General features: G+C 45.2%; 1 protein-coding gene across 1 annotated transcript in view; it reads left to right on the plus strand.

The window, feature by feature from the left end:
- Positions 1-26,068, plus strand: part of LOC142560699 (protein O-mannosyl-transferase TMTC1-like) — a 106,807-nt gene that overhangs the window by 53,813 nt on the left and 26,926 nt on the right. Inside the window, exons 3-5 of the mRNA XM_075672960.1 lie at positions 2,512-2,585; positions 15,739-15,948; positions 16,379-16,457. Coding sequence (XP_075529075.1) covers positions 2,512-2,585; positions 15,739-15,948; positions 16,379-16,457 — 363 coding nt within the window. The remainder of the gene's footprint in view (positions 1-2,511; positions 2,586-15,738; positions 15,949-16,378; positions 16,458-26,068) is intronic.

The raw sequence follows: 26,068 nt of genomic DNA on the forward strand, positions 1-26,068 counted from the left end.
GAACAGGCATCACGGTTCTGTAGGTTCTGTAGAGCACCTAGAGCAGGCGGATTTGCTGTAATAATTCACAGCTTACGTGAATATGTTACAACGTTAACGATCGTTTGGCAGTAGTCCTGCTCAGAAATTAGTAGTATATTTCACAGCAGTGTATCATATCATTAACTATAAATTGTAAACTGGGCAAGCTGGTACGCATTTACCTTTCAGTTCGTGCGGCGCTTCACAAAGATGAGGACAAAGAGAAGGAACTCACTGGACAGGCCCTTTCTCACAAAATGCGTGATCTCAGTTGTGAGACCGCGCATGTCCGTTGTGTTTTTTCTGTTTGTCACTGTCTTCGTGTGTGCCGCATGAACCTAAAGATGAATACGACTTTGTCCGCTTTAGAAGCATAATTAAGTGTCATTTGCAGATTTGTGAAATCTTTATTGTTACTGAGTTACAGATTTTTGAAATTAATATTGTCACGTGGCGTGACGTATGAAGAACACAGTAGGAATACTGCGAAGGACGAAACTAACTTTTATTGGGCGAACCTGTGCCCACAAAAACAGGCTGCACTTAAAGAAAGGCGACAACGGCGAACACAGTCGGCGATCGTCGAAAATCTGATCAGCGGGTCAAGCGCGCCGGCTTTTATACATCAGTCGTCGAATGTTCCAGAGTAATCGCTGGGACCCGCGTGCCTTCCACAAAGTTCTACATTATTCGCGTCGCGCACACATGCGATCAGGTTACACAAGGTTCGGTCAGAGACTACGGATGGAAGCATTGATAACATTCCAGAAACTTCCGATACATGCAGGCCCGTCCTGCGCTGTGCGATAACATTTGTTAGGCGACGAAACGTGTCGCCCGATAAAGACAAACAAGTACACGTGTCGATATTTATTTCTTCATTTTTTATATCCAACAATCTCTTGAAAATAAAGATGAATGCCTCACTAAAAATAATCAACATTTATTAACGTGCTTTTAACTTTTTTCTTTTATATGCAACAAATATCATGAAAATCGGTTCAGTAATTCTCAGCAACAACAAAAAGAAAAAAAAAACACGATTTCTCCGCTCTCATGAACTTATATAGGAGACCTCGCGATAAAGCTTCCTGCTAATACGACATCGTCTTGTTTGAAAGACATACCTATTTCGGAGTAGAAGATCCAGGAGGCAGATACAAATGTATGCCGTCTGCGAGCACCGTTGGGTGAATGTGAACTAATCCTTTGTGAGCTAATTCTGTGAGCTTCTTTTTTTTTCATTAATATTGCCTATCGGTCAAGATTGGTCAAACGGAGTTTCTTAAAGGGCCTTCACCAGGTCTGGCCTTATTCAGCTGACAAGCGCCCTGCATACAATGCGCGATAACGATTGTGTCTGCTAAGTATTACGTTGCTATGAATCGCTAAAAAGCTGAAAGTTCAAACCGAACACCGTTTTGCTATCCTCTTCGCGGGCGCCACGCTCAAAACAGGAGAGTCGACGTATATCGCACAAGTGCGCCTACGTACATGGCAGTGCTGTGACGTCGCGCATAGTGGCACGTGACTTTGAGAAATATTCAAGGAAACATCTGTCATTTGTTTGAGCTCTTGCATCAGTAGACGAATTAAAGTTCAACGAAATAATAAAACCTACAAACCGAACGTCTGCTTCTCTTTGTTTCACTTCGTACCGTAGCTAGAGAGATGAACCGTATCGTCTGCTTGTTCCCACGTCGTGCAGTTGTGCGCGCAGACAACAAAAGCATGTAATTTTCTCCCACGTTTCAGTGCTTGTTGAAGCTCTGTGATCCGCTTGCGGTTGCTTCAGTATATGTGTACAGTTGACTTATACCACTAGTCAGGTATAAACATGGGTTCGCGGCGCTGAAATATTTCTATCTGGGCTAGTAATGAACCAATTTGAAAAGTTCTTGCGAGGGCATGCCCCGTAAAGGGCACGTAACAACTTCCAGCGTACAACCGAAATGTGCTATGTGGCCTGGAGAGGCGCCTTTTAAACATAATGATAAAAATGCATTTCCACAAATCCTCTTTTTATGTAAAAAAATAATATCCGTCCCTGGACTGCTTGCGTCAACAATATGATGGATGTTTGGGCTAGTTGGTATTTCATTATTAGAACAGTTCGAGCGCAGAAAGTCAGTCGACGGAGGAAAAAAAAATAACAAAGACACCACATTAGCGCGTGCGGTGTTGTGCTGCATTTCTGAGACCAGTGTCTTTTTCGCGCTCTAAGTTTTCTAATTATTTTATCAACATTGTGTGCTTCATCTACCTGTCCTCTACGCGGCGCCAATCAGCAAATTTTCACTGAGACGGCTTTTTTTTTTAAAGCAAAGCTGTCTCGGGCTACAAAATGTCTTTTTCTTTCTTATTTGTGCATACTGCGTTTTCCTTAAGCTTTCTGTGCGTCAAGACGCGCATGTTTCATGCCCTGAGTATTTCAATTTGGTATTGCGGTGACCTGACCCCTGGTCATATCGTTCCGTCATTATGACGCAGGTGTCCAGCATAGTGGGCCGAGCCGAAGTGCTGTGCTGTTTCTTCTTTCTGCTGTCGTTCCTCTGCTACCACTGGTGAGTCCACGTTTAAGCAGGCAGTGTCTGTGGTGCACCTTCGCTTTATAACGTGGCGTATGTCCCACACTGCAGTGCGATGCTGTTAGTCTGGACCACTGTACTGCCGCTGTGTGCTGGTATAGCATACCGCGCACGTGTCTAGAGCCTGCCCATTCCTTGACTGTCGAGCGTTATCCTCGTTTACGATGCAGCTTGTAGGGTAAGGTTCTTAAATAAACGTTGCTGTCTTACATTACGTAGAGATAACCTGAAGTGGTAGCACGAGATCAGGTCGCCACGCAACCACATCTTTATGGACGCTAAATGAAAAAAAAACACTTGTTTACTTGGATTTAGATGCACCGTAACGAAACCCAGGTGGAAAAATTCATCCGGAGTCCCTCACTATTGTGTCCCTCATAATTATATCTTAGTTTTGGCATGTCAAAACCTAGAATTAAATTTTGATTACGCAGATATCCGTGCTTACAATCTGCGAGGCGTGGCAGCACAATACTCAACATAAAACTCGGGGCAACAGCGGGGAGAACGAGCGATAAAGTCCTTGAGATGTGTCTCACTCAAAATCCCTTTCCCACGTAAACAAATTTCACTTTCTGTTTTTTTTTACTTGTAGACGCATGTACACCAAATATTTCCCATTTAGGTTCTTGCTCTCATAACTATATACGAAAATACAGGCGCCACAATACCCATTTCATCACCTCAGTTACAAGGGCAATCCTGGTGCCGGAGCTTCTGCCTAACAAGACTAGAACGTAACTCTGCAAGTGTAACCCAGGATTTGCTTTCTGGAAAATCATGTTTTCTGAATGTATCAGCTTCAGATCATTACACAACTCAGTAAGCTGAATGAACTGCGGGGACAGAGCATGAATAAATAAATGAGACATACGTGTAGACATGGCCACAGGTAACAGCCGACTACACAGACCCATGCTGATTACGCAAAGTGCTTCCTTCCAAATCCAGGAGAGATTAGCTTAAACAAGCACCTCTACCAGATTATTACGCTCTGCAAGTCATAAAATATTTCCCTTTAAGCTGACAGCCCAGACAAAGCAAAATATAAAAGCCAAAGTGGAGCGCTGAAGGGTTTTTCTTGATTTTTTCTTATATGTGGCACCCCTGAGCTGCCCAAAACGAGGGTAATATGGTATCTGCGATGTTGAGTTTGGCAGCGATAGTGCCACATCCGCGTTGTGTCCTGTGTAGAGATCCCTAAAGAATTGACGCCGCCAGCTACTTTCTAAAAGCGGTACGTATCTGCAACTCTGGAATAAAAAAGTCAAAAGCAAACGAAGCTGCATCTATACTGCAAGTACTTTTATACTATAATACTGATTTTATGACGCTGATTTTTATAACTTCAAGCAACGTAAGTAGTTCCGCGCTCGCAGACTTGAGCCCCGTTCAAAGATGAACTGTATGGAATAGAAACAAGGCCACACGGGCTACAGACAACGCAAATGCTACGTCATAGTTCCAGTGTTGAATATGTTAAAGAATTTCTGGATCACAGAAAGCATTCTCAATACTTCTGTATAGTTAGCACAAGAAAGATGTACTAACAAAACGTAACCGGCTGAAATAACAAGCGCCCCGCGGAGCGCATGCAATCGCTTAGGTGCTACCATAACCGCAGTGAGTAGGAGTGAAAGTAACTATTTTGGCCATCTCCATTACAACGAAAAGGCCTGATCAAAGTTGTACTTGACAGTTCATTTCATGTTGTTAATTCTCTTTGTTCGTCAGAATAAAGCGAGCTAATTTGCGCGTCTTTCGTGTTCTTTTCATTGCAGTCGTCATTCGCAGAACGTCTGCTGGTGGTGTTCAGTTAAACGTTGTGTAGAGGTGCTTTTACTTCTAGAAAAGTATACACCTCATCTCTGTTTAATGCTCTGACAACAATCAATTGGAATTGTTTAGTTTACGGCGCAGAAGAAACCTAGACGTCCCAGGTCGCACGTTCCCGGTCAGGTTTCGCAAATCGATTGAAATTACTTGTCTGAGTTGCGCAATCGCCATCCCGGATGGCGTCGCAATAGACGTGCCATTTGCGAACTTCAGGTGCGACTGACCATTACGGAGGGGCGTACCTTTGACGAACGCTCCGCATCTGGAACTTGAAGGGCTAGGAGAATTAAAAAACTATACTTACATATTTGCTCCTTGGTGCAGCTGCTAAAGAAACACTGCAATATGTTCTCTGGTAGTAATCTCTGATCGTTATCAACGTTCACTTAAGTAACATTTTGGGATAAAGAGAGTTGGCTTTGCGTTATTTATTTCTGATAGATTTCAGAGATATGTTGCCTGAAATATAAAGCTTTCTAGTTTTTTTCAGGGCAGGTGTTTGGAAAGAAAACCGTTCACATCGAATAAGGTTCCCTGTTCTGTTCGCTCTAAAACCCTAAGATTCTTTTTTATTGTCGTGTTCGCTGCAAGTTTAGGCGAACAAGTTTGGCAATGAAGAATGGTAGATCCCGTCTAACAGCGTTACGAGCATTCCTTCTCTTTTCTATTACTCTTATTACTATTACTTACTTTAATACTATTATAAGGGTACTAGGAATTACTGCCTCATTAGCCTGCTTCTTTCAGCTGTTATGGTCACTCCACTCCAGCCGTCCCAGCCGTGGTGTTCTGCCAATATTAATTTCTCTAAAAAATACCAAACATTGCACGTAATAAGCATTAGTTGCACAGTATTTTCCTTGTGTGTTTTGAGTGAAAAAAGCTTTTTGGGCATGTGAGGGCCGTTTGAATTTATCGAAATGATGCAAAACTCGGTGTGAAACAAAATATTTCACAAATACACTCTCTCGCGCATTCATTAAAAGCCTGCGTTTTTGAGTAGTCTGGACGCTTTTCTTTCATTACAAAAGTATCACAAAATACTTTCATGTTCTTTAACCCACAACACTGAGGTGAAAACGCGCAAATTATAACATTTTTGAAGGTTTCTCGCAAAGAATGGTCAAGGAAAAGAAAACGTGAAATTTTTTTCGCTGTACTGTCCCTAAAAGTAGTATATTCTAGAATTAGAAGGCGTATCCACTTGGAATAAATTTACAGAATGACACTAGTTTCGAGATATGTGCATCAAACTCGCCCGAAATAGTGCGCTGTTGTTCTGATTACTTTTTTAAACAAAACCCTCTGTTATGTATTCAAGCACAAAAGTGACCGGAACGCCCACGTATTTCCTTCCGCATTTTGGTAAATAATATTTCTAAACTAGGCTCATCCTGGAAATTAATTTCAAGTGGACACGTCTTGCAGACTCACCGGCTACGATTTCTAAATTTTAATATGTACTGTAACGTAACTAATTAAGAATTTCATTAGCGAGCGTTTTGTTATTAGGTAAGTGTGTGTTTCGATTTCTAGTGCTAATGACGTCCACCTCTGCAAATAATCCAGCTCAAGAACAACGCTTACGCTTTATGCCAAAGCGAATTTTTTAAATTACGTAAAACTTAAAAATTATCGCCCCGTATAACATACAAAGAATAAAGTACGAAAAAGAAACAACCGATAACCATATGCTACAATACCCATTTTCTATTTATTTATTTTTTCACACAGCAAATCCAATTGGTTTTGTGTGTTACACCAACATGTTATCAGGTCAAGTCCAAGCGCGAACCAAAATATTGCAATAGTAGGACTGAAATTTAAAAACATATTTTCTGGGTGCAAGCACAAATTAGAATAAAACTTCCGTAGCGAAAGTTGTCATCATTCTCAATTTTATCCGCTTTTCTGCGTATTTTGCCATGGACCACGTTAGTGTGTTACCAACGTATAAACATGGGCCAAAATAGCATTTTTGCCAAAGTAAGGTTTTAATCTTAGAGCCTGTGCGCAGCACGCCGGCGAAAATAAAATTTTAGAAGATAGCTTGTTTTAGGGACAATTCAATAAAAATTAATTTCAGGTTTCCTTGCGCGACCGTTTCTTGTGAAAAATTGTACGAAAAAGAACAGTATAATGTGCGCATTTTTACCTCGGTGCTAATCGTTTATAAAACGTAAAGCCATTCTCTGAAACTGTTTGTAATGAAAGCAAAATATTTCAAAAAATGTGCGAGATGCTCGATTTTGGCAAATGTTTGTTTCCCACCTGGTCTTCCACCGTTTCGTGAACTTCAAACGGCCCTCAGAAGCGCAAAAAAATGTTTTCCCCTGTAAAATCTTTTGGAATAATACTGTGAAAGTAATGCACGCTTACATAGGTGCAATTTTTTCTTATTTTTTGAGAGAATTGGATATTGGTCGAGCGCCACTGTAAGGACAGTGGGCGTGGAAAGACCAATTACTGAACACAAAAGGGACTAAGATGAGAGGAAAAACGAAAAATTATCGAACGAACCGGAAGATGATATCCAAACGTATCGAAATGCCCTTCTTCAGCTGCTTTCTTAAATGGACACTAAAGGCAAATACTAAGTCGACGTGGACTGTTTAAATACCATCCCAGAAACCTCGTAACGCTTGTTTCGTGCCAAAAAAAAGGACTTAGTTTACGAGAAAATTGCCTCTGAAGCGTCCAAATGCTTTTTTTTTTTAATTCAAATCTCTCAGCCACTGCGGGAGTGGTGACGTTGCATGCACCATCACCACCGCTTGCTGCCTCCCGTTGGTGAGTGAAGCGGCGCCCGACAGACGGCGGTACCGAATGAAGACTGGAGGATTGGTGGAATAAAAGTAGGGAAACGACAAAAAACGACAAAAACAAAAACGCCACATTTCGTGCCCGGTTCGCCGGCCGCCGCGTTAACCCTAACGCCGGTTCGGCAGCCCGGCATCTCTACCAACTCATCAGGCAACTATGGAAATAGAAGTGGAGGGGACTGAAATCGCCCCGGAAGAACTAAACGAGGCAGGATGGCTCGCCGCCCATAAGACCCTACAGCGAAGCAAACCAAGCCTTAACGAATCCAAAGCCATACCGCGTACAAGAACTAATTCGGTAGCGCAGACGCCGTCGTCCCGTCCGCGTCGGCAAGTGCCGAAGCCCCCACCGTTGCCGGAAGACGACTTCAAAGTGGTTCTCCGACCGCGTGACGGATTCAATACAGCCGGCTGGAGCTCCGCGCTCATCACCGACAACATCATTAGAACGGCCGCTCTGGAAGCGGCAATGCAGCTAGAAGACACGATCCGAATCAACACCAGCCAAAATATCATTATTGTCAGCACACCAAGAGAAGACAACGCCGTCAAATACAGCCAAATCAAGGAGCTCAAATTACAAGAGAAGAGATTCAGCATGACTACGTACATTACGGCGCCCGAAAACTCGGCCAAAGGAATCATCCATGGGATTCCGGACTACGACACACAAGAAGACATTATTAGAAGTTTGGCGCGTAATACCCCCCGGGTCCTGCACGCCAGGCGCATGGGCAAGACGTCCTCAGTTATCATCGTTTTTCAAGGTGAAGAAGTACCACACTACGTCAGCTACCGAAATACTACGTACCGATGCCTTCTGTACAAGAAGAAGATCGAAGTGTGGGGAATCTGCCGAAAAGTCGGCCACCGGGACGATGTGTGCCCCACCCCGAACGAAAAATGTTGTTTCCGGTGCGGCAAGCAAAACCCGCCAACAGACCATGACTGCGGACTAGTATGCGCTATCTGCAGCGGCAACCATCTCTCCGGCTCAAAGCAATGCAGGAAACGTTTCCAAATCCCCTACATCATCCGACAACGACAGTGGCAGAAACTCTCGGAGGAAGCACAGAATCACCCTAACGAGCGCAGGCAAAGTAGATCGCGAGAACGCCGATCGACGCAGAACAGCCAAGAAACCAGTGCAAGCTTTTTTCCCGGAGGATCGAGCAGTAGGAGCCGATCTCGGTCTTACCCGAGACTAAGCTCAACTCCGAGTGCCACCGACTCCGACGGGACGTCGCGGAAGCGGTCGAGTTCCGGGAGACGAACGACCCCGACTAACAGCGGCCCACAGGTGAGCTGGGCTAACACGGTCTCTTCTCCCAATGCTCAGTATCCTAAGATGCAGGCTCTCGAGGCAGAACTCCAACAAATGAGGCAGTTAATAGAACAACAGAGAACCGAAATCACTAAGCAGCGTGCAGAAATCACCCGATTACAACAAAAACAACAGGAGCGCAGTCAAACGCCGCGCCCAACCCCACCATCTAATCCCTCACTCAACACCACAGCACCACCACATAAACGTAAGGCAGAAGATCATACAGACAACTCTTCAGACATATCCCCAAGATTCGAGAAACTAGAACATATGATTACTGAACTTGCCAACCAGATGCTTCAGCAACATCAGGAGAATGGTGCCCACTTGCAACAAATAAGCGCACGTCTAGACGCTCTGGAAACCAGAACCACCAACCTAGAATCTCGGGTAGCCACGACCGAAGCCAAAGTACTTCGCTGGGAGTCGAGATTTACATCCACGGCCTCCGGCTCCCTTAAGGGCGTGGCATCCAAACCCTATGACCGTCCACCCCTATCCCAAATCTCCAAACCGATCACTGAACCCTCGCCACCTCAAAATGGCTCACACTCCTAACTACAATATCTGGCAGTGGAACTGCCGTGGGTTTCGCCGCAAACGGGGAAACCTTCAGCAGTTCCTTCGGGGTAAGGCGGCCCCTGATATCATTGCCCTTCAGGAGACGGGAGGCCACGCAAAATTGGCAGGGTACAAATCCTATAATGCTTCTGGGTCGGATTCCACCACCGCTATTCTAGTTCACAGAAATCTAACAGTCATTAAACATGATATTGAAGAAGTCGACATAGACCACGTCTTTATTGAACTCATTCCTAAACGTAAGGAGGATGAAAGCATATTCATTCTTAATGTCTATAGTAGCCCAAAGTGCCGACGTCACAAGTTCGGAACTCTATTCAGGAAGGTTCTCAAAATCTCCCAACAAAAGGCCATATTATTGTTAGGTGACTTTAACGCTCCCCACACTGCATGGGGTTACCGCACAGAGGTAGTTAAAGGTCGTAATCGTTGGCTAGAAGCCCAACAACAGGGACTGACTCTCATCACAGACCCCCAGACACCCACCCGTATCGGGAATAGTGTCAGTGTTGACACCACTCCCGACCTAACTTTCATCAAAAACATAGGCAACTATGATTGGACTAATACCGGGGAAAGCCTCGGTAGCGATCATTATATCATAGAAATCCACATTCAGGCGGGTCCACCCCGCAAGAAGGGCAAACGAGTTTCGCTCACGGAATGGGACCGCTTCCGCCAGATTCGGGAGACAACCGCCACCGAGCATATAAACGATCTCGAGGCCTGGATCGGCGATCTCAGAGATTGCGTGAAACGCGCCACGAGGGAAATCCCTGAAGACGATGGTCTGGTAGAGGTGGATAGCCGCCTCCTGCACTTGTGGGAAGCCAAAAATAGCATGCAAACCCGCTGGAAAAAGAATAAACTAAACCGTACACTCCGCTTGCGCATCGCGCAAATTAACATAGAAATCGAGGAATACGCTAACCAATTAACCAAAAACCAATGGGAAAAGGTATGCGACAGCATGCAGGGACAACTCGGTCTAGCCAAAACGTGGAATCTCCTCCGATACCTTATGGACCCGGATAAGAGTAAATCCGAGCAGAGGAAAAGCCTCAATAAGATCACTCACCAATACCAGGGCACGAACGACGAGCTCCTAACAGAGCTCAAAACCCGGTACATAGGCACAAATGCACAAATCCCCCAGAAACCATACACTGGTCCGGAGAATCTTAACCTAGACGCACCCATCCTAGAGGCTGAAGTACGAGCCGTCTTGCTCAAAATCCGAACTAAATCTGCACCAGGCCCCGATGGAATAACGAATAAGTCCCTCCGAAATCTAGACGACGTATCTATCACTGCCCTGACAGAGTACTTCAACCGCTGTTGGGAAACAGGTTCTATCCCCTCGCAGTGGAAGCATGCACAAATAATATTCATACCTAAACATGGTAAGCGACTACAGCTCGAGAACGTACGCCCGATCTCTCTGACCTCATGCGTAGGAAAACTCATGGAGCACGTTATACTTAACCGCCTCCACAATTTTGCGGAGGACAACAACTTATTGCCGAACTCCATAATTGGCTTTCGTCCAAAACTTTCCACGCAAGACATCATGCTTCAGCTTAAACACCAAGTTCTGGACCACATACCCAAGAATGGTACCCGGGCTGTCCTGGGCCTTGATCTTATAAAGGCCTTTGACAACGTAGCGCATCAGGCTATACTAGAGAATCTGCAGTACCTAGGTGTGGGCCAGAGGACCTACAACTACATCAAAGATTTCCTCAACCACCGCACAGCGGAACTAAGAATAGGAGAACTACAATCGGACAAGATCCCTCTTGGAAGTCGTGGCACACCGCAGGGATCAGTCTTATCCCCGTTCCTCTTTAATTTAGCGATGATCAGATTACCGGAACAACTTAATCAGATTCCAGGTCTACACCACAGTCTGTATGCCGACGACATTACCCTGTGGGTGGTTAAAGGTAGCGATGGAGATATAGAAACCACGCTGCAACAAGCTGTAGACACGGTTGAAAAGTACGTTACCGACAAAGGCCTCGCCTGCTCCCCGCAAAAATCAGAACTCTTCCTACTCAGAGCCCCTACAAACCGCAAATCCGACACTGCGCCATCCCCAGAAATCACTGTGCGAGCCGGAGGAGGCACGATCCCGGTGGTGACCACCATCCGTGTACTAGGCCTCTTCATGCAAGCTCACGGGCGCAACGGCAACACAATTCATAAACTGGAAGCATGCGTTCAGCAGACGATGCGACTCATTTCAAGAATTGCCAACCGACACTCGGGCATGAAAGAAGCCAACCTCATAAGGTTGGTACAAGCCTTCGTTCTCAGCCGCATCACCTACATCACCCCGTACCTCTGCCTCAAAGCGGCTGAGAGAGAGAAAATAGAGGGGATTATCCGGAGGGCCTATAAACAGGCTCTTGGGCTACCTATAAGAACGGCCAACGCTAAATTGCTAGCCCTAGGTGTGCACAACACCCTCGATGAACTAGTAGAAGCGCACCTTATATCTCAATACGAAAGGCTAGCTCAGAGTGCCGCCGGGCGAAACATCCTCCAGAATCTCGGCATCAACTACGAGTCGATGCAAAGCATTAAAGTAGACATTTCTCACGATCAGAGGCGCCATCTCAAAATTAATCCACTCCCTAAAAACATGCACCCCGAATTCCACAAGGAAAGGAGGGCCGAGCGGTCCAAAGCCCTACATCAGAAATTCCACTCCTTCAAAGACGTAGTCTATGTCGACGCAGCAGAATACATAGAACGCAACTGCATGTCCCTTGCAGTGGTGGACTCCTCAGGTCAAATACGCGCTGGTGGTTCAATTCGCACCAGAAGCTCCGAAACAGCGGAAGAGGCGGCTATCGCTCTGGCAATAGCCTCCACACATTGTCATTACATTATTAGCGATTCCAGAGCAGCAGTACGCAATTTTGCGAAAGGTCGGGTCTCGGCTCCCGTAAAACACATAATAGACACAAACCAACACCCACGACCAATCCAGATCATTTGGGCACCAGCACACTCCTCCCTACCCGGCAACGATGCCGCCCACACCGCCGCTCGAGGACTCGCCAACCGAGCACCCGGACGGCTCACGCTAGGGTCAGGGAGGGATCGCATGGTCAGTTACCAGGAAATAACTCAGCACTACAGGTTAGCCAGGGCAGAGTACCCGCCAGCACACAAATCGCTTAACAAGCGACAAGAAGTAGCTTGGAGACGACTTCAGACGAACACCTACCCCAACCCCGTAGCCTATCACTACTACTACCCGGACCAATACCCTAATACATGTAAGCATTGTAAGCAAAAAGCGGATCTATTCCATATTATGTGGTCGTGCCCAGCCGAAAATCACGCAAATCACGAAATAAGTAGTACTGAGCAGTGGGAGGCCGTGTTGCTCAGCTCCGACCCTGACCTGCAGGCCAAGGTCATCGAGAGAGCTGAAGAAGCCGCCCGGGCCCAGGGGCTCGTGGCTGCCTAACAACAAGGTCATCCGTCAATACCTTGTTTTCAAATAAAGTCTTTACTCACTCACTCACTGGTTGTGTAAGCTCGTAGTGTTCATTTTTCTTTTTTTTTATTGTTTAACCTATAGGTAGGACATTAGGCAGTATAATAGCAAGAGCTTGGTGGAGTAACCCACCGCCCCTTTCCAAAGGGGACGCTCATAACATCCATCCATTCATGCATCCATCCATGCAGAGCGGCAGACGCGTTACTCCAACTGCTTTTTGGCCAACTGGGCGTGGACTGTTCAGGCATCCACATGGAAGCTGAATTCCCTGCTACTGGCAGTATGTGCCAGTTTCGCGAGCCAGCAAAACTAGTGCAGCATTACGCGAGCGGGAAAGGGCTGAAACGCGAAAGCGAGGGCGGCGCAGCGTCCAGCGCGAACAAAACGTTTCGACCTCCCTTGTCGTTGTTAACGGTATTTTGAATTAGTTTTTTTTTCTAAAAATTAAATAGAACTGGACAAGTAGCATTTTATTTAATCTTATAATACAACACAAGCGTTTTTTTTTTTTTTGCGACGAGTAGTTGAGCACTAGTGACAGAATTTAGCAGAGGAGTGCCTTCGTCATCGGGCAAGTGCTTGAATGTCCCGGGGGAGTCTCTAATCATTCCCTGCATTTACCTCAGTTTCTCGATTATTAAGGCTCTGTTCGCGATAACATTGACGATAACATTGACGCCTTAGAGATTCTCGAGCACCAATCTATCACTTTATCTTGACTTAGTAATTGCCTTTAGTGTCCCTTTAACGACGCGCTTTTGTTTTACTGTTGCACGTTAACAGCCAGCGGGCTAACAACGCGCAACGTTTACAAGCCCTACAATATTACTGCCGTACGCACGAGTTTAATTAAAAAGGCTTTTCCGAAAACATAAAACGCCTTAGCACCAGCTAGTCGTGGAAATCCTGCTAATAGGTTCTCGGGGCAAATGCCGGATTACCATGCATTAGCACTTGCTTTCTGCATCAAGTACGCTGATTCTGTGGAAACATTGAGCATGAAAAAAACCGCGCTCGTTAGGCAGCGTATCTTGCCCGAGTAGAACCCATGATGGACGCCTTAATTGTGAAAAACGAGGAAGCTTAGGATTTCGAACGAGCAAAATGCATTCTCTTTTAGGGAGAACGCGCGTTATGAGAATTTTGAAAGACTATTGTATTAACTGCTCTCTTTTGTGCTCTCTGAAAAAATAAGAGAGAGAGAGAGATACGTAAGCTGCTTACGGACAAAGTCTAGTACGCTTAACATTGTTCGCATTGTACTTGCACGCCGGAAAGAAGCATGGCGACACAATGCGCTGAAATCAAAGTTTAGCTTAGCGGCCTGTCTCTTCGTCAAAGACGTGTAGCGTGTTTTTCATTCATAACATACATTATCCCACAGGCCGCTATTCAAGCAGAAAGCTAGAACCTAACGATCTTGCATTAGTGCGCTGGGACGGGGCTTTTTTGAGAAGCCAAGGCAGACGCGAAAGTTATTAAACGCAAGCGACTAAAACATCTTTCTTTATAAAGACAGCATGATAATAAATAGTAGGAGAAGAACAAGTCAGGGTGAGAACTGTTGTCTTTACTATTTTCGCGATTTTGCTGAACAATACACAAGCATCCGTTCGCGTCAGGTTTCTCAGGGCACTCTGTCCTATACATATATTCATTTCCAGGCATTACTGACAAACGTTGTTGGAGTGGTGTCGCAATGCTTTGGTTTTGGTGCGCATTTACGAGAATTCCAAGTGACAAGCTCAGCCGACAATAAATCATTAGCAACGACACTGCTTGTCACGTCGCAAAGCGTTGAAGCCAGCATCGCTTTTTCTGAGAGCGACTGGAATGGGGCGCCATTCCGTCTTCTACTCTGCCATTTGCATCATTGCCCACACCTACACATCGCTAGCTGCCATCCACATCATACCTCTGTTCCTCGTGTTTCCCTGTTCCAGGATAACAGACAAAATGAACCCTATCTTCTTCAATTCATAATAGTTTCTGCCTTTCCTTCTCTGAGATACCTTTCGGCAATTGTGCTGAAATAGGTACAGAACAACTATGCCGTTCCACAGTTAAGGGAATCAACTACACCGGGTGTACACCACTAGAAGATGCCTTCTTTTTTGCGTGTGACTGACATCATCCATGAAACTAATTTTGGAGGCCTTCATCCTATGAGTACTTTCGTAGTTCTCATTCACGCGCATTTCTTAGTACGCGTTGGCAATGGGTCCTTCAAATCCGACTTCAATACTTCTTTCGTTTTTCAACCAGACTCACGTTGTCTCTTCTTCAGTACCCACCGTTGTTGTTTAGTGGCCATGGTGTTGGCTGCTAAGCACGAGGTCGCGGGATCAAATCGTGGCCGCGGCGGCCGCATTTCGATGGAGGGCGAAATGCGAAGACAGCCGTGTACAAAGATTTACGTGCACATTAAAGCAGCCCAGGTGATCCAAATTATTCTAGATTCTCCCATTACGGCGGGCCTCATAATCATATAGTGGTTTTCGTAAGTAACACCCTATAATTTCCTTTTTTTTTCTCTTTCAGTACGGGCATGACGAACGGTAAAAAATGTGGTGGCACCAATGTGGCTTATTGCCTAGTTAAAATGGACGTTTGGGCGAGTTGGTAAGCCGTATTTGAAACAGAACAGCGCGGTTTTGACGGGGACAAGGTTGTTATATATTCTTAGTTCCAAGCAATAAACTTCAGTTGCAAGTCAGAGCTCGTCCGTGTCGTGTCTCCCTGCGTGTCCCCGTCAAAACCGCGCTGTTCTGTTTCAGTTATTGCCTAGCATTTCAAGGTATTGCGTTTACGAGTACTAGGGTTGCCGTTGGCCAAAAAAAGCAAATTAGGAATGAGCACCGCAGTCTGAAACCGCCAAGCTGTACTTTCTATAGGCCTCTTCGACACGATCTTATAACCCTTTTGAAAAGGTGTTTACGATTATATGAAATTGTAAATTAAGTTTGCATCGTCACACATAGGAAGAAATCGCAGTACTGAGGGGAAGTCGTAGACGTGCAATGTATTTCTTTTGCACTGACGCAGCTGCCAAGTTTCCAGTCAGGCCAGCGGAGGTCGTGGAAGCTCGAGCGGTCTCGCAGCCTGCGGTCTACTCTCCGTATGTGCATTGCTCTCGAAGGAGCAGGGCATCACCGTACTACCGCTGTGCATGGCCCTGAGGATACGCGCATTGCTCGCTGATTATACGCGTCCAGAACGACAGACGCAGTGCTTCGAAGCTCGTCGACGATGGTGGTAAGTTGCTGCGGCGCCATTTTCGAAACTAGCTCCCCTTATCGCATTCCGTCAGTACGCACTACAGGTCGATAAGGCGTTGAAACAATGCGACCTGTTCGCACGTTCCGCATAGGTTTCACTCAAGAAGTGGAACACAGTTGCAAACAGGTTTCACGTAGTGACAGGTGTCGAGAAGGAACAACGCCCCTTGAGCCTCAGCTTCCTCTTCAGTCGAACTTTTTATCACTGATGCAGTGTGTAAATTTGTAGCTGTTACTATCCTTCCACATAAGTTTTACTTCGTAAGCGTAATAACGTAATACCATTCCGCGCAGGTTCCATATCAGCTGAGTATGTGCACTGCGCATATTAATGTCGTGTTCATATGCGTCTTACAGTTGAAAACACAGATTTTGCTGCCCTAAAAGAAATATGCTCTAACTTTCAGGCCAATCTGCAGACACTGCATGCGACAAATTGCCTACCGATGCTTCTTCGATCGTGACCTTGCTGCTCTCGCATCATTGGTAAGTGGAGTTTTAGTTCACATTTATCTGTGTTGAGCTGTACACTTAGAAATGCGGGGCTTAAGGCAGGACGTCATTGGGCGCCGGTTGAAGAATCGCAGTCGGCCAAAACTACTTAGGAGTCCCGCACTAAGGTGTACCTGATCATCAGTTTCAGCTTTTGGCGCATTAAAGCCGAAAACTTATTTTCCAATGCAAAATAGCACACGCGACCGCGTGCTACTGAAGTACAGCACGCCCGCTCCATCCCCTCCCCCGGTGGCATCTTTACAATTGCTAGTAGGTATAGTGGGGTGGGGCGTTTCTCGCGGCGCTCGACGTTTCTGCGCAGGCGCGAGTATCAGTGGGTGCGAGGGAGAAAATTTGGGGGCCTTTGGTCATTGAATATGTGACTCTGCCTAGGCACTACGGAGGAGGTTTCTTAGCGAGTGTTGCATGCGTTTGTCCCCTAGTTATGCCGGCATTGCGGAGTGCGGTCAAATTTGTTTACGCTGCGCCGCTGGCTGCCCGCACGGTGAGGCAGCGGGAACAGACAATCCATTTGGTGATCGCTCTGTCTGATGGGGCAAGGTTCAGACTGGTGTTGTATAAGTCGTGGGTCGCTGTTTTTGTCGCGACGTTAGATTAGACTTTTACAAGCGCTGCTCCAGGAGGGCACATGTAACCGGCAAATGGAGGCGTCAGGTGAGCACCTGAGGTTACAATAAAGCAGACGGCGCAGAATCTCCAGCGCACCCAAGGGGTAGCGGGGGGATGAAAGCTGGAAGCAGGACGGCCCGTGAGTTGGGGCCGCCGAGGTCGAAGTGTGCACGCGCAGGCCTCTGCGAGCCCTGACCCACGGACAAGTCTTCGTTCTAGCTTTGGTGTCCCCGTTGCCACTTTGGTGTCCTGGAGGAGGCGCCAATAATGCGAAATAGTGACACGTTGTTTCAATTAGTAAAAAAACACGATTGAATAAATATAGTTACGTCCAGCTGCCAACTTGCGTCGCTAAGTACAGCACTACCGCGCCCCGCGACTTCTGCCGGCACGCCTATAGGGAAAAACGCATAATACGCGTGCTAAGAAACTCCTCCGTAGTGCCTAGGCAGAGTCATATATTCAAGGAGCAAAAGACCCCACGTTTCCTCTCTCGCACCCACTCTTAGCAGCAGATGCGCAAACGTCCGGCGTGTGCGCAAGTGCCACACCCCACAGTATCCACTAGCAAGTATAGATAAGCCCCCCGGTGCCATGGTAGAATGCGCGCGACGGAATACGGCGCGCTTCCTTCCCATGCGCACGCGAGATCGAGCCGACATCGTCGGCTCATCGTCGCACGCTTTCACTCGCGCACACAGCGTACGGCGCGCGACGACGACGTTACCACGAGACGAACACGCTACGTATGCGTCGCAAAGAAAACCTGTACCAATTGCCAAAGGAGGTAAACCCAGCACGCGTCCGCCTACCTTCCTCCTCCGCGACGCTTCGCCTGCTTTGTCCATGTCCACTTCGCTAAACGTTATCTACACATTCCTGTAGGTGGCGGCCTTTGCCGGACGCTGAGCGCGCTCCTTCGTACTATCCCCGGAGCGCGATTTTCTCCACCTGCAGGCGCTTTCCTCGTTCGCTTGTTTCGCGGCCTCAGACAAACACCGCTGATTTGAATAGCTGGCCAGTTACGCTTGTGCGTGAATGAAAGAAGAATTTCATAATGTATGGCAAACGCCTTTCACTGCAATTTCACCAGCCTCGCGGGCCCGAATCAAAAGTTCACGCGTGCAAACATTCTGTGTGGACTAAGCCTTCCTTGGCCGTCGTTTGTTTACCTGCACGAAGGAGAACGGCAGTGCCTGGCTGTCTGCCAGGCACTGCCGTTCAAGCGCACTGCGTCTTTGGTAGGCCCGATTCTTGCATTGTATTCTACTCAAGTCACTAATAAAGTATTATTATTATTATTATTATTATTATTATTATTATTATTATTATTATTATTATTATTATTATTATTAATGTATACATGACACATAACGCAGCTACCGCAGCCTATTCTTCACTAGTACGCTAGAATGTACGTGGCCAGCTCTAATGTACCTTGGCCTACGTCTCACCGGTACAGCGGCGTCGACATTAGGCTCCCTGCAGGCACTTTTTTTTTTTTTTTATGACGAAGTGCTGCCGCGTCCACTCGTCGAGACCGCGCTATGACTCCGCAGTAATGAAGGTCGGAATGCGGTCCCCGTGCTTCCTGCTTTGAGCCTCAAGTAGATGGAGCGTGTTGCCGCGCTCATTACTGGGCAGGCGTTGTGCTGTGCGAAATTGGCATGGAAGCCGAGCCTTATACGATGAGGGTTGAAATACATATCTGTGTATTCGCACGAGGAGTGCGTTCACTCGCCGCGAGAAGGTGGCCGGAGTCATGTGTATGGTGTCCACTACGCTGATGGCTTCGCAAATTAGGCGCGTACCAGAAATTCTTCTGGCGGCAGTACAATGATGATTTCGCTTTCGGATGGCTGAAGCGATTTGAAACTGTTTATTTCACTGCCATAGGTAACAATCTTCCTCACTGGAATAAGTTGCTTTGACTTTGACTTTATTGAAATTTAGACAATATACAGTTGTCCGGGTGAAGAGGGCTAAAGGTGACACACGTGGTCACCTGACTAGGCCCTAGACACCCTGAATTCACGCAGGCACAGTTTCGACATGGTAAGTTGCGAAGTACAATTTTTTTTTTTTACGGGAAGAATATAACAATTCACATAAAGCAATATACATACACTGTACATTCAAATCAATCTAATTAATTATGTATAATACCTAGAAACATGTTCACTTGACTAAGAAAAGAAAAAAACAAAGCAAGGAATCTTAACTGCATCTCCCATACGACAAAAAAAAAATGTTCACATGACAAATATGTTCACTTGACAAGAAAGAACAAAGGAAACAAATTTCTAACTGGTTTATACACGATTTAAGAAAAATCTCTTTGCCTGGCTTCGGAAAGCAGGCAAAGAGGAACAGTTTTCCATAAAGTCTATCAGAGCAGGATAAAGGTTTAACACATTAGGAATTTGCCAATTTAACAGTTGTGTCCCGTAATTCGTCCTGCATTTAAACTTGGTGAAGTTGGTTCTCCTAAACTCGTAGTGGGATTCATGTTTGGTATACCTCAAAGAGAAAAGTTCTGGATCAATTTTGAAATCTGAATATGCAAGCTCTGATAGTCGCAGTTTGTATAGTGATTCAATGTCCAGGATGCGATTCTGCGAAAAATATACAGATGTTGATTCACGTTGTGGTAGATTTTCAATAAAGCGCACACTTTTTTTCTGTAATCGATGGAGGCTTTCCATGTTAGACCTAGTAGTGGTGCCCCAGACAAGCAGGCAGTAATGCAGTCGCGAGTGAACGGTATTAAAATACAGTTGACGTCGAATATAACGAGGCAACAATAAGCGAAACTTATTAAGCATACCAATACAGTGTGCAATATTACGCTTAATATAGTGAATATGGCAAGACCAACGAAGTTTTTCATGAAACTGAACACCTAAAAATTTAATTTGTGCTACCTTCTTTAGCGGTCGCGACTCGAATGCCACATCATTATTAATATAAACAGGTCTGTTAATAGGGGTAAAAACAATGTACTTAGTTTTGTCAACATTTAATGAGAGTTTATTTGTAACAAGCCAGTCAGATAGATTCTTAAGCCATAAGTTTACACGGGGGATTAAGGAACCTAGATTTTCACAAGAAAAAAATACACTTGTGTCGTCAGCGTAAAGGATAATAGAAGGGGTTTGTGGGATAGATACCATGTCATTGATGTATAAAAGAAACAGAGTAGGTCCTAGGATTGACCCCTGAGGAACCCCAAATTTTATTAGCTCAGAATTAGACGTAGCATTATTAATAACAACATACTGGGAACGACCGGAAAGGTAGTTTTGCAATAATTTAAGTGAAGTGCCTCGTATTCCATAATACGGTAGTTTGCTAAGAAGTATATTATGTTTAATAGAATCAAACGCTTTGCTGAAATCTAGAAAAACACCTAATGTGTACAATTGATTTTCTATGTTGTTAAGAAGTTTATCCTTAATACTGAGCAATGCAGATTCAGTTGATTTCTTTCTCTGAAATCCGTACTGGCTGGGAGAGATTAACTTGTGTTTGTTAAGATAGGTAGTAATCCGTGTATTAATCACTTTTTCTACTATTTTGGAAAACAACGGTAGAACTGATATAGGTCTATAATTACCAATTTTATTGGCAGCACCGCCTTTAAACAAAACAGCAACTCTTGCCATCTTCATTTTTTCGGGAAAAATACCTGTTGTCAAGATTTGATTTGTTATATGACAAAGTAGATTAACTATTAGGTCAGCAATTGCTTTAATTGGTGCTACCTTTATGCCATCAAAACCGCAAGAACAGTTATTCTTGAAACCTAATATAATATCATTAATCTCTGCAGGAGTAGCTGGATATAAGAAAAGGCTGTGCTGAAGATTATGTTCCATGTATTTTCCAGTATTACTGGGCGTTCCGGCAGGAAAATCTCCAAATGCCAAAAAATGTCTGTTGAACTCGTTGGCAAGATCTTTACCACTCAGAACCGTTCCTCCAATTGTCATTTGTGTAGGTATATTTGTTTCTGATTTCTGTAGAAGATCTTTGACTGTACGCCACGTTTTTTGAGGGTCAAAGGAGATATCTGAAAATTTATGAGCGTAGTATTGAATTCTAGATTTCTTTATATCTGCACCTAATTGATTTCTAACTTTTTTATACTCTTTCAAAACTGTCAAGTCTTTAGATTTTATAATCTTGGAGAAAAGCCTATTTCGTGCCTTGATTCGCCTGAGCAGGTCTCGTGTAATCGAAGGCTTCCTTCCTTTTCTACACTTTGCTATTGTTACAACTGGGAAAGCGCATTCATACAACTCTGTCAGTTTGTGCAAGAATTTGTTGTATAAAATATTAGGATCTTCATCACGCTGTAATTGGCTCCAGTCAACAGAGTAGACGATTTGACGAAAGTATTCAATTTTGCTTTGGTTTATAACACGGTAACTATTTGGCGGGTAAGTATGTTCGAATGTTTGTTTATTTGACCTTTCCATAAAGCAGAAGGTTGACAGGTGATCACTGATGTCGCTCAGGAGTACTCCTGCCGTGGTACCACCAATATCAATGTTTGTTAGGCATAGATCAATAAGCGTTTCGCTGGAGCTTGTGATACGAGTAGGCGTTGTGATTATATTGGAAAAGCCGTCGGCCAACATCATATCAACAAATTCATTGACAGAATTTGACGTTTCTAGTAGGTTAATATTAAAATCACCCATTATTACGACAGGCCTACTTTGTAAGGAGAGGTCGCCCAATACTATTTCTAAAAAGTTGAAGAACTCTTGAAGAGACGCAGAAGGTGGCCGATAAATTACGCCAAAGATGAATGCATTTGTCTGAATAAAAAGTGATTCGTACGAAGGGCTCAAAACTGTGCACTGTGGCATTATTTCGTAAGAAAAACTGTTTTTAATGTACAAAGCTACACCTCCCCCTTCTTTGGCTTTCCTAAACAGCGCTTCACACCTATAACCAGGAAAGCGAACAACATCATTCGATTCAGTATACCAGGTTTCAGTGAAAGCCAGCGCATCAAATTCATGGTTCAATGACGACAAAAAAATATCAATTTCTTCTTCTTTGTTTCTTAAACTGCATGCATTCAGATGATAAAAGGAAAAGCATCCGGATTTTGAAACCTTCATACATTTAAAAGAGTTAACATCGTGATAAGGACTGTTATCCATTTGAACTGTCATTCACACTAGATATACACTATCTAAATAGCACATCATATCATGTTATCAATGTCACTTTCATCGCGGATGCGAATCGCGTTGGCGCCCTCAGTTTTTCGTGCCAATATGTGACCATTCTTTTGCCACACAAACCGATAGTTCTTTTCCCTGCCTTTTCCACTTGCTAGCCAGAGAAGGCGTTTGTTGAAAGGTGTCAGGTTGTCCAAAAATTTCACGTTTGGTGCTTCATTCTCAAGGCGCGAGCGATTGCGCATCCACTCTTCCTTATGTAGGACGGATGAAAACCGAGCAAGAAGGATAGGCTTCTTTCCCTTTCGTGCAGGTAGCCTATGAAGCGCATCAAGGTTACCGTTCTCAAGCAGCGGGAGCTGAAGTTTGCATGCAAGATCATTCATTTTCGCGAGCAGGTCTTCGTGTTCCTCCACTATAAGGCCATGTACTTCCATGTTTTGCCTGCGACTGTACTGTTCCAGCTCATTCAGCTGCAGTTTGACTTCCCTCGTGCTTGCGGACGTTCCAGATTCTACGGCCTCGACCCTTCTTTCCAAGACTGCAATGTCAGAGTTTTGCTTGTCTAATTTCCTTAATGTTGTATCATATTTGTCGGAAAGGTGCTGTATCGATGTTTCAATGTCACTGACTTTTTTCAATAGTTGTGTCAGATTGTCAACTTTAGTGACGAGGGGAAGCATGAGGGTTATCTTTTCATCTAGCTCTTTCAATCTCTTCTGAATGTTTGAATCTTCTGTTGGTGTCACGGTATTTCCACATCTTTTTTTTCCAAGTTCACATGTTGCACAGTTCCAGCTAGATTTTAGTGAGTCACCCTCGGCACGGAAATTGGATGTTTTCACCCCCGAGCATTTACCTAGATGGTACGAGTACTTGCAACCAGTGCATGTTATGTACATGCCATCTTCAGGCAACACACTATGACATGTCAAACACTCTTTTTCCTCCATATCCGAGATCACTAAGAATGCTCTAATAAACACCTCACTGTGGCAGCAGTGGATACAACCAGATCTACAGTCCTTACAAGAGAGGCTAAAAGTACCACCAACCTGAGAACAAGCGTAGAATTTTGTAAGAACGCGTTAAGTCTGCCGTCCACTGCTGCCACTGCGTGAATGCCAGCACAGCCGGTGGTGTCCGTCTTTTTGTAGCCAGAGTGCGGTCACGTGGCTTGTCCGCAGTTATCGATGCGAAGATCGGCACGATGATTCTTCGGCTGTCAGCCAGGCGTGCAGGCGCAGCTCCGATGATATCCCAAGGCTTTCGTGATATCCCAGTGGCTTCCTGTGAACAAGCGTAGAATTTTGTAAGAACGCGTTAAGTCTGCCGTCCACTGCTGCCACTGCGTGAATCTCAGTCTATTTTTAGAGCGCAGCTCTTTGGCGTCCGTTCCTGGGTTTCGCGTCGTCGTCGGCGTTGTCGTCGGCGTCGGCCTCGTAACCAGCTCCGCCCCCCTTTCATCCCCCCAGCGCTAGCAGCGACCGACTGATACCGCTGGATGCCGCTGACGCCGCTAGAGAGTCAAGATAACGTGACTGCATAGAACACCGTCGCCGCCATGCAGAAAGAGTATCAGTCAAAGGCATCAGTCAGTCGCTGCTATCTCTTCCCTCCTCCCTTTATCGTGTTGTCCGCTTGCTGCGCGCGCTTCTGCCCCCATCGTTTGCCGCTGGGTGTACACGCCGCCCCCCTCCGCTTCCGCTTACTGCTGGTTGCTCTCGACGGCGGCGATGAGCCTCCGCTTCGGCGGCGCGAACTGCAGGGTCTTCTCGGTGGCGGCGATGAGCTTCTGCTTCAGCCTCGCTTACTGCTGGTTGCTCTCGACGGCGGCAATGAGCCTCCGCTTCGGCGGCGCGAACGGCAGGGTCTTCTCGGCGGCGGCGCTTAGCCTCTGCTTCCCCCACGGCTGTGACAACCTCGCGAGGCACTTGTATACATCTCGTCTTTGAGAATCAAGCATTGGTGTACCAAGTCGAACATATATCAGTCTATTTCTCCGACCACAAAGCTTCCTTCATGACTGTCAAGAACTGTTAGTGGAGTCTTTGTTAAAGGAATACGTGTGAAAAATTAAAAAAAAATTCTGTGATAGCGCATACATGTGTTGCTCGATTTCTTTGCCTCAATCTATCCAAAAGGTGAAACAGCTTATTTGCTGCGCTCAAATTTCGCATTAGGAAGTAACGTAATCGTCGGTAAATTTTTTTTTTTACTTTCGTATTTCATGCGCATCTACTTTTCTCTTCGTATCCTAATCTTCACATTCCCTACCGCTCGTTCAACTATCATTAGTACTCAGGCCAACACTAATATTGCAGGCCAGAACAAAATTTTGAAATTAAACGCTGGAATTTTACGCGCCGAAACTACGATCCCATTATGGGTCGCGCGACAATGCGGGGAGACTCCGGATTAATTTCAACCGCCTGGGGTTATTTAGAAGAGTTGACTGTTGGGCTAACCGGTCGTCCATATTTGAAGTGGTAACAAGCGCTTGTCCTTGTCCGTCTTTCTAGTTTCCCTGTTTTTATTCGGGCTAGGTTACTACTTCAAATATGGGGTTATTTAACATGGACCAAATGCCGGGTACACGAGGGCCCACCGAACTGCGACCGTCGCGATTAGGATTTGTTCCTACGACCACGTGCTTAGAGCAGCGGAACTCGACAGCCACTGAGCAAACACGGCGAATCGGGGCTGGAACACAGTAGTTCAGGCTGACCTATATTGTTTTTTTTTTTCATAAAATCAATCTATATCTCGCTCTTAATCTCCCAAGGACCACGTATGAAAATTTACGCTGCGGGTGCACTTTAAATTGTTTTCCTAATTAGGCTGAGGAAGGTGCGAAGAAAGTATTTTGGATACATAGAGGAGGCAATCGAGAACTTTAGATTAACAAAATAGAAAGATTCTGGGATAATTAGCGTAATAGGTTAATCCTTGTGATGTTTCCGCTGGAAGTGTCACGGCGAGTCGCTTTTCTGTAAGGCTTAAAGTGCACATTCTCAAAATATGCTCTCTGCGAAGCTAACACCGACACGGAAAGAATATCTTGCACTAAGAGATCTCGATTGTAAATTTGCATAAGCGTGCTGCGAACAGGAGAGGTAGCCAAACAGGCGTGACAGTATGTCCTATTCATACCGCGCTTTTCCAAGTTTGTTATGAGGTATGAGATATAGGGTGGAAGGTAAGAAATCCCAGATACTGAAAATTACACCTCAGCCCCCACGTGTTCTGCTAACCTCCGAAGCCAGGTTTCTTTTAATTCAGATTTGCCTATTTCCCTAGATTTCCTTCGGTTTATGTCAAATACGGCTGTTAAGTTTGTCAGTATGACTTTTGCAAAGATAACATTTTTTTTTTGTAATGCAATCAGACTGCTAAGTTTAGGGTTTACGTTTATTCCCAAGTGGTTTCAATATATAAAAATGACGAAGTAAAAAAAAAAAGATTTTGAAGCGCAAGTTAGATTGCCAACAACATAGCCTGCTTCTTGAAGCCATATTCACAGAAGACGTCAGCTCATTTACACATTTCTCTAAATTGAAAAGAATTTTGGACAACTATGTGCCAAGATCATCGCATAACCGTATTCGAAATATAAGGAAGATTGACTAGCAGTGTCAGAATAATGTGCCGCTTAGCGACATTAACGTAAAATACACGAGATAAATTTTAGTGCATGCCGTGTGCCGACGCGGCGCCATCATGCATTGCGTGATGGCGTCATTCGAAGCGTCATTTGAAGCGAAGCACGCCATT

The sequence above is a fragment of the Dermacentor variabilis genome, chromosome 10, assembly GCF_050947875.1.
Source record: "Dermacentor variabilis isolate Ectoservices chromosome 10, ASM5094787v1, whole genome shotgun sequence".
Taxonomy (NCBI): domain Eukaryota; kingdom Metazoa; phylum Arthropoda; class Arachnida; order Ixodida; family Ixodidae; genus Dermacentor; species Dermacentor variabilis.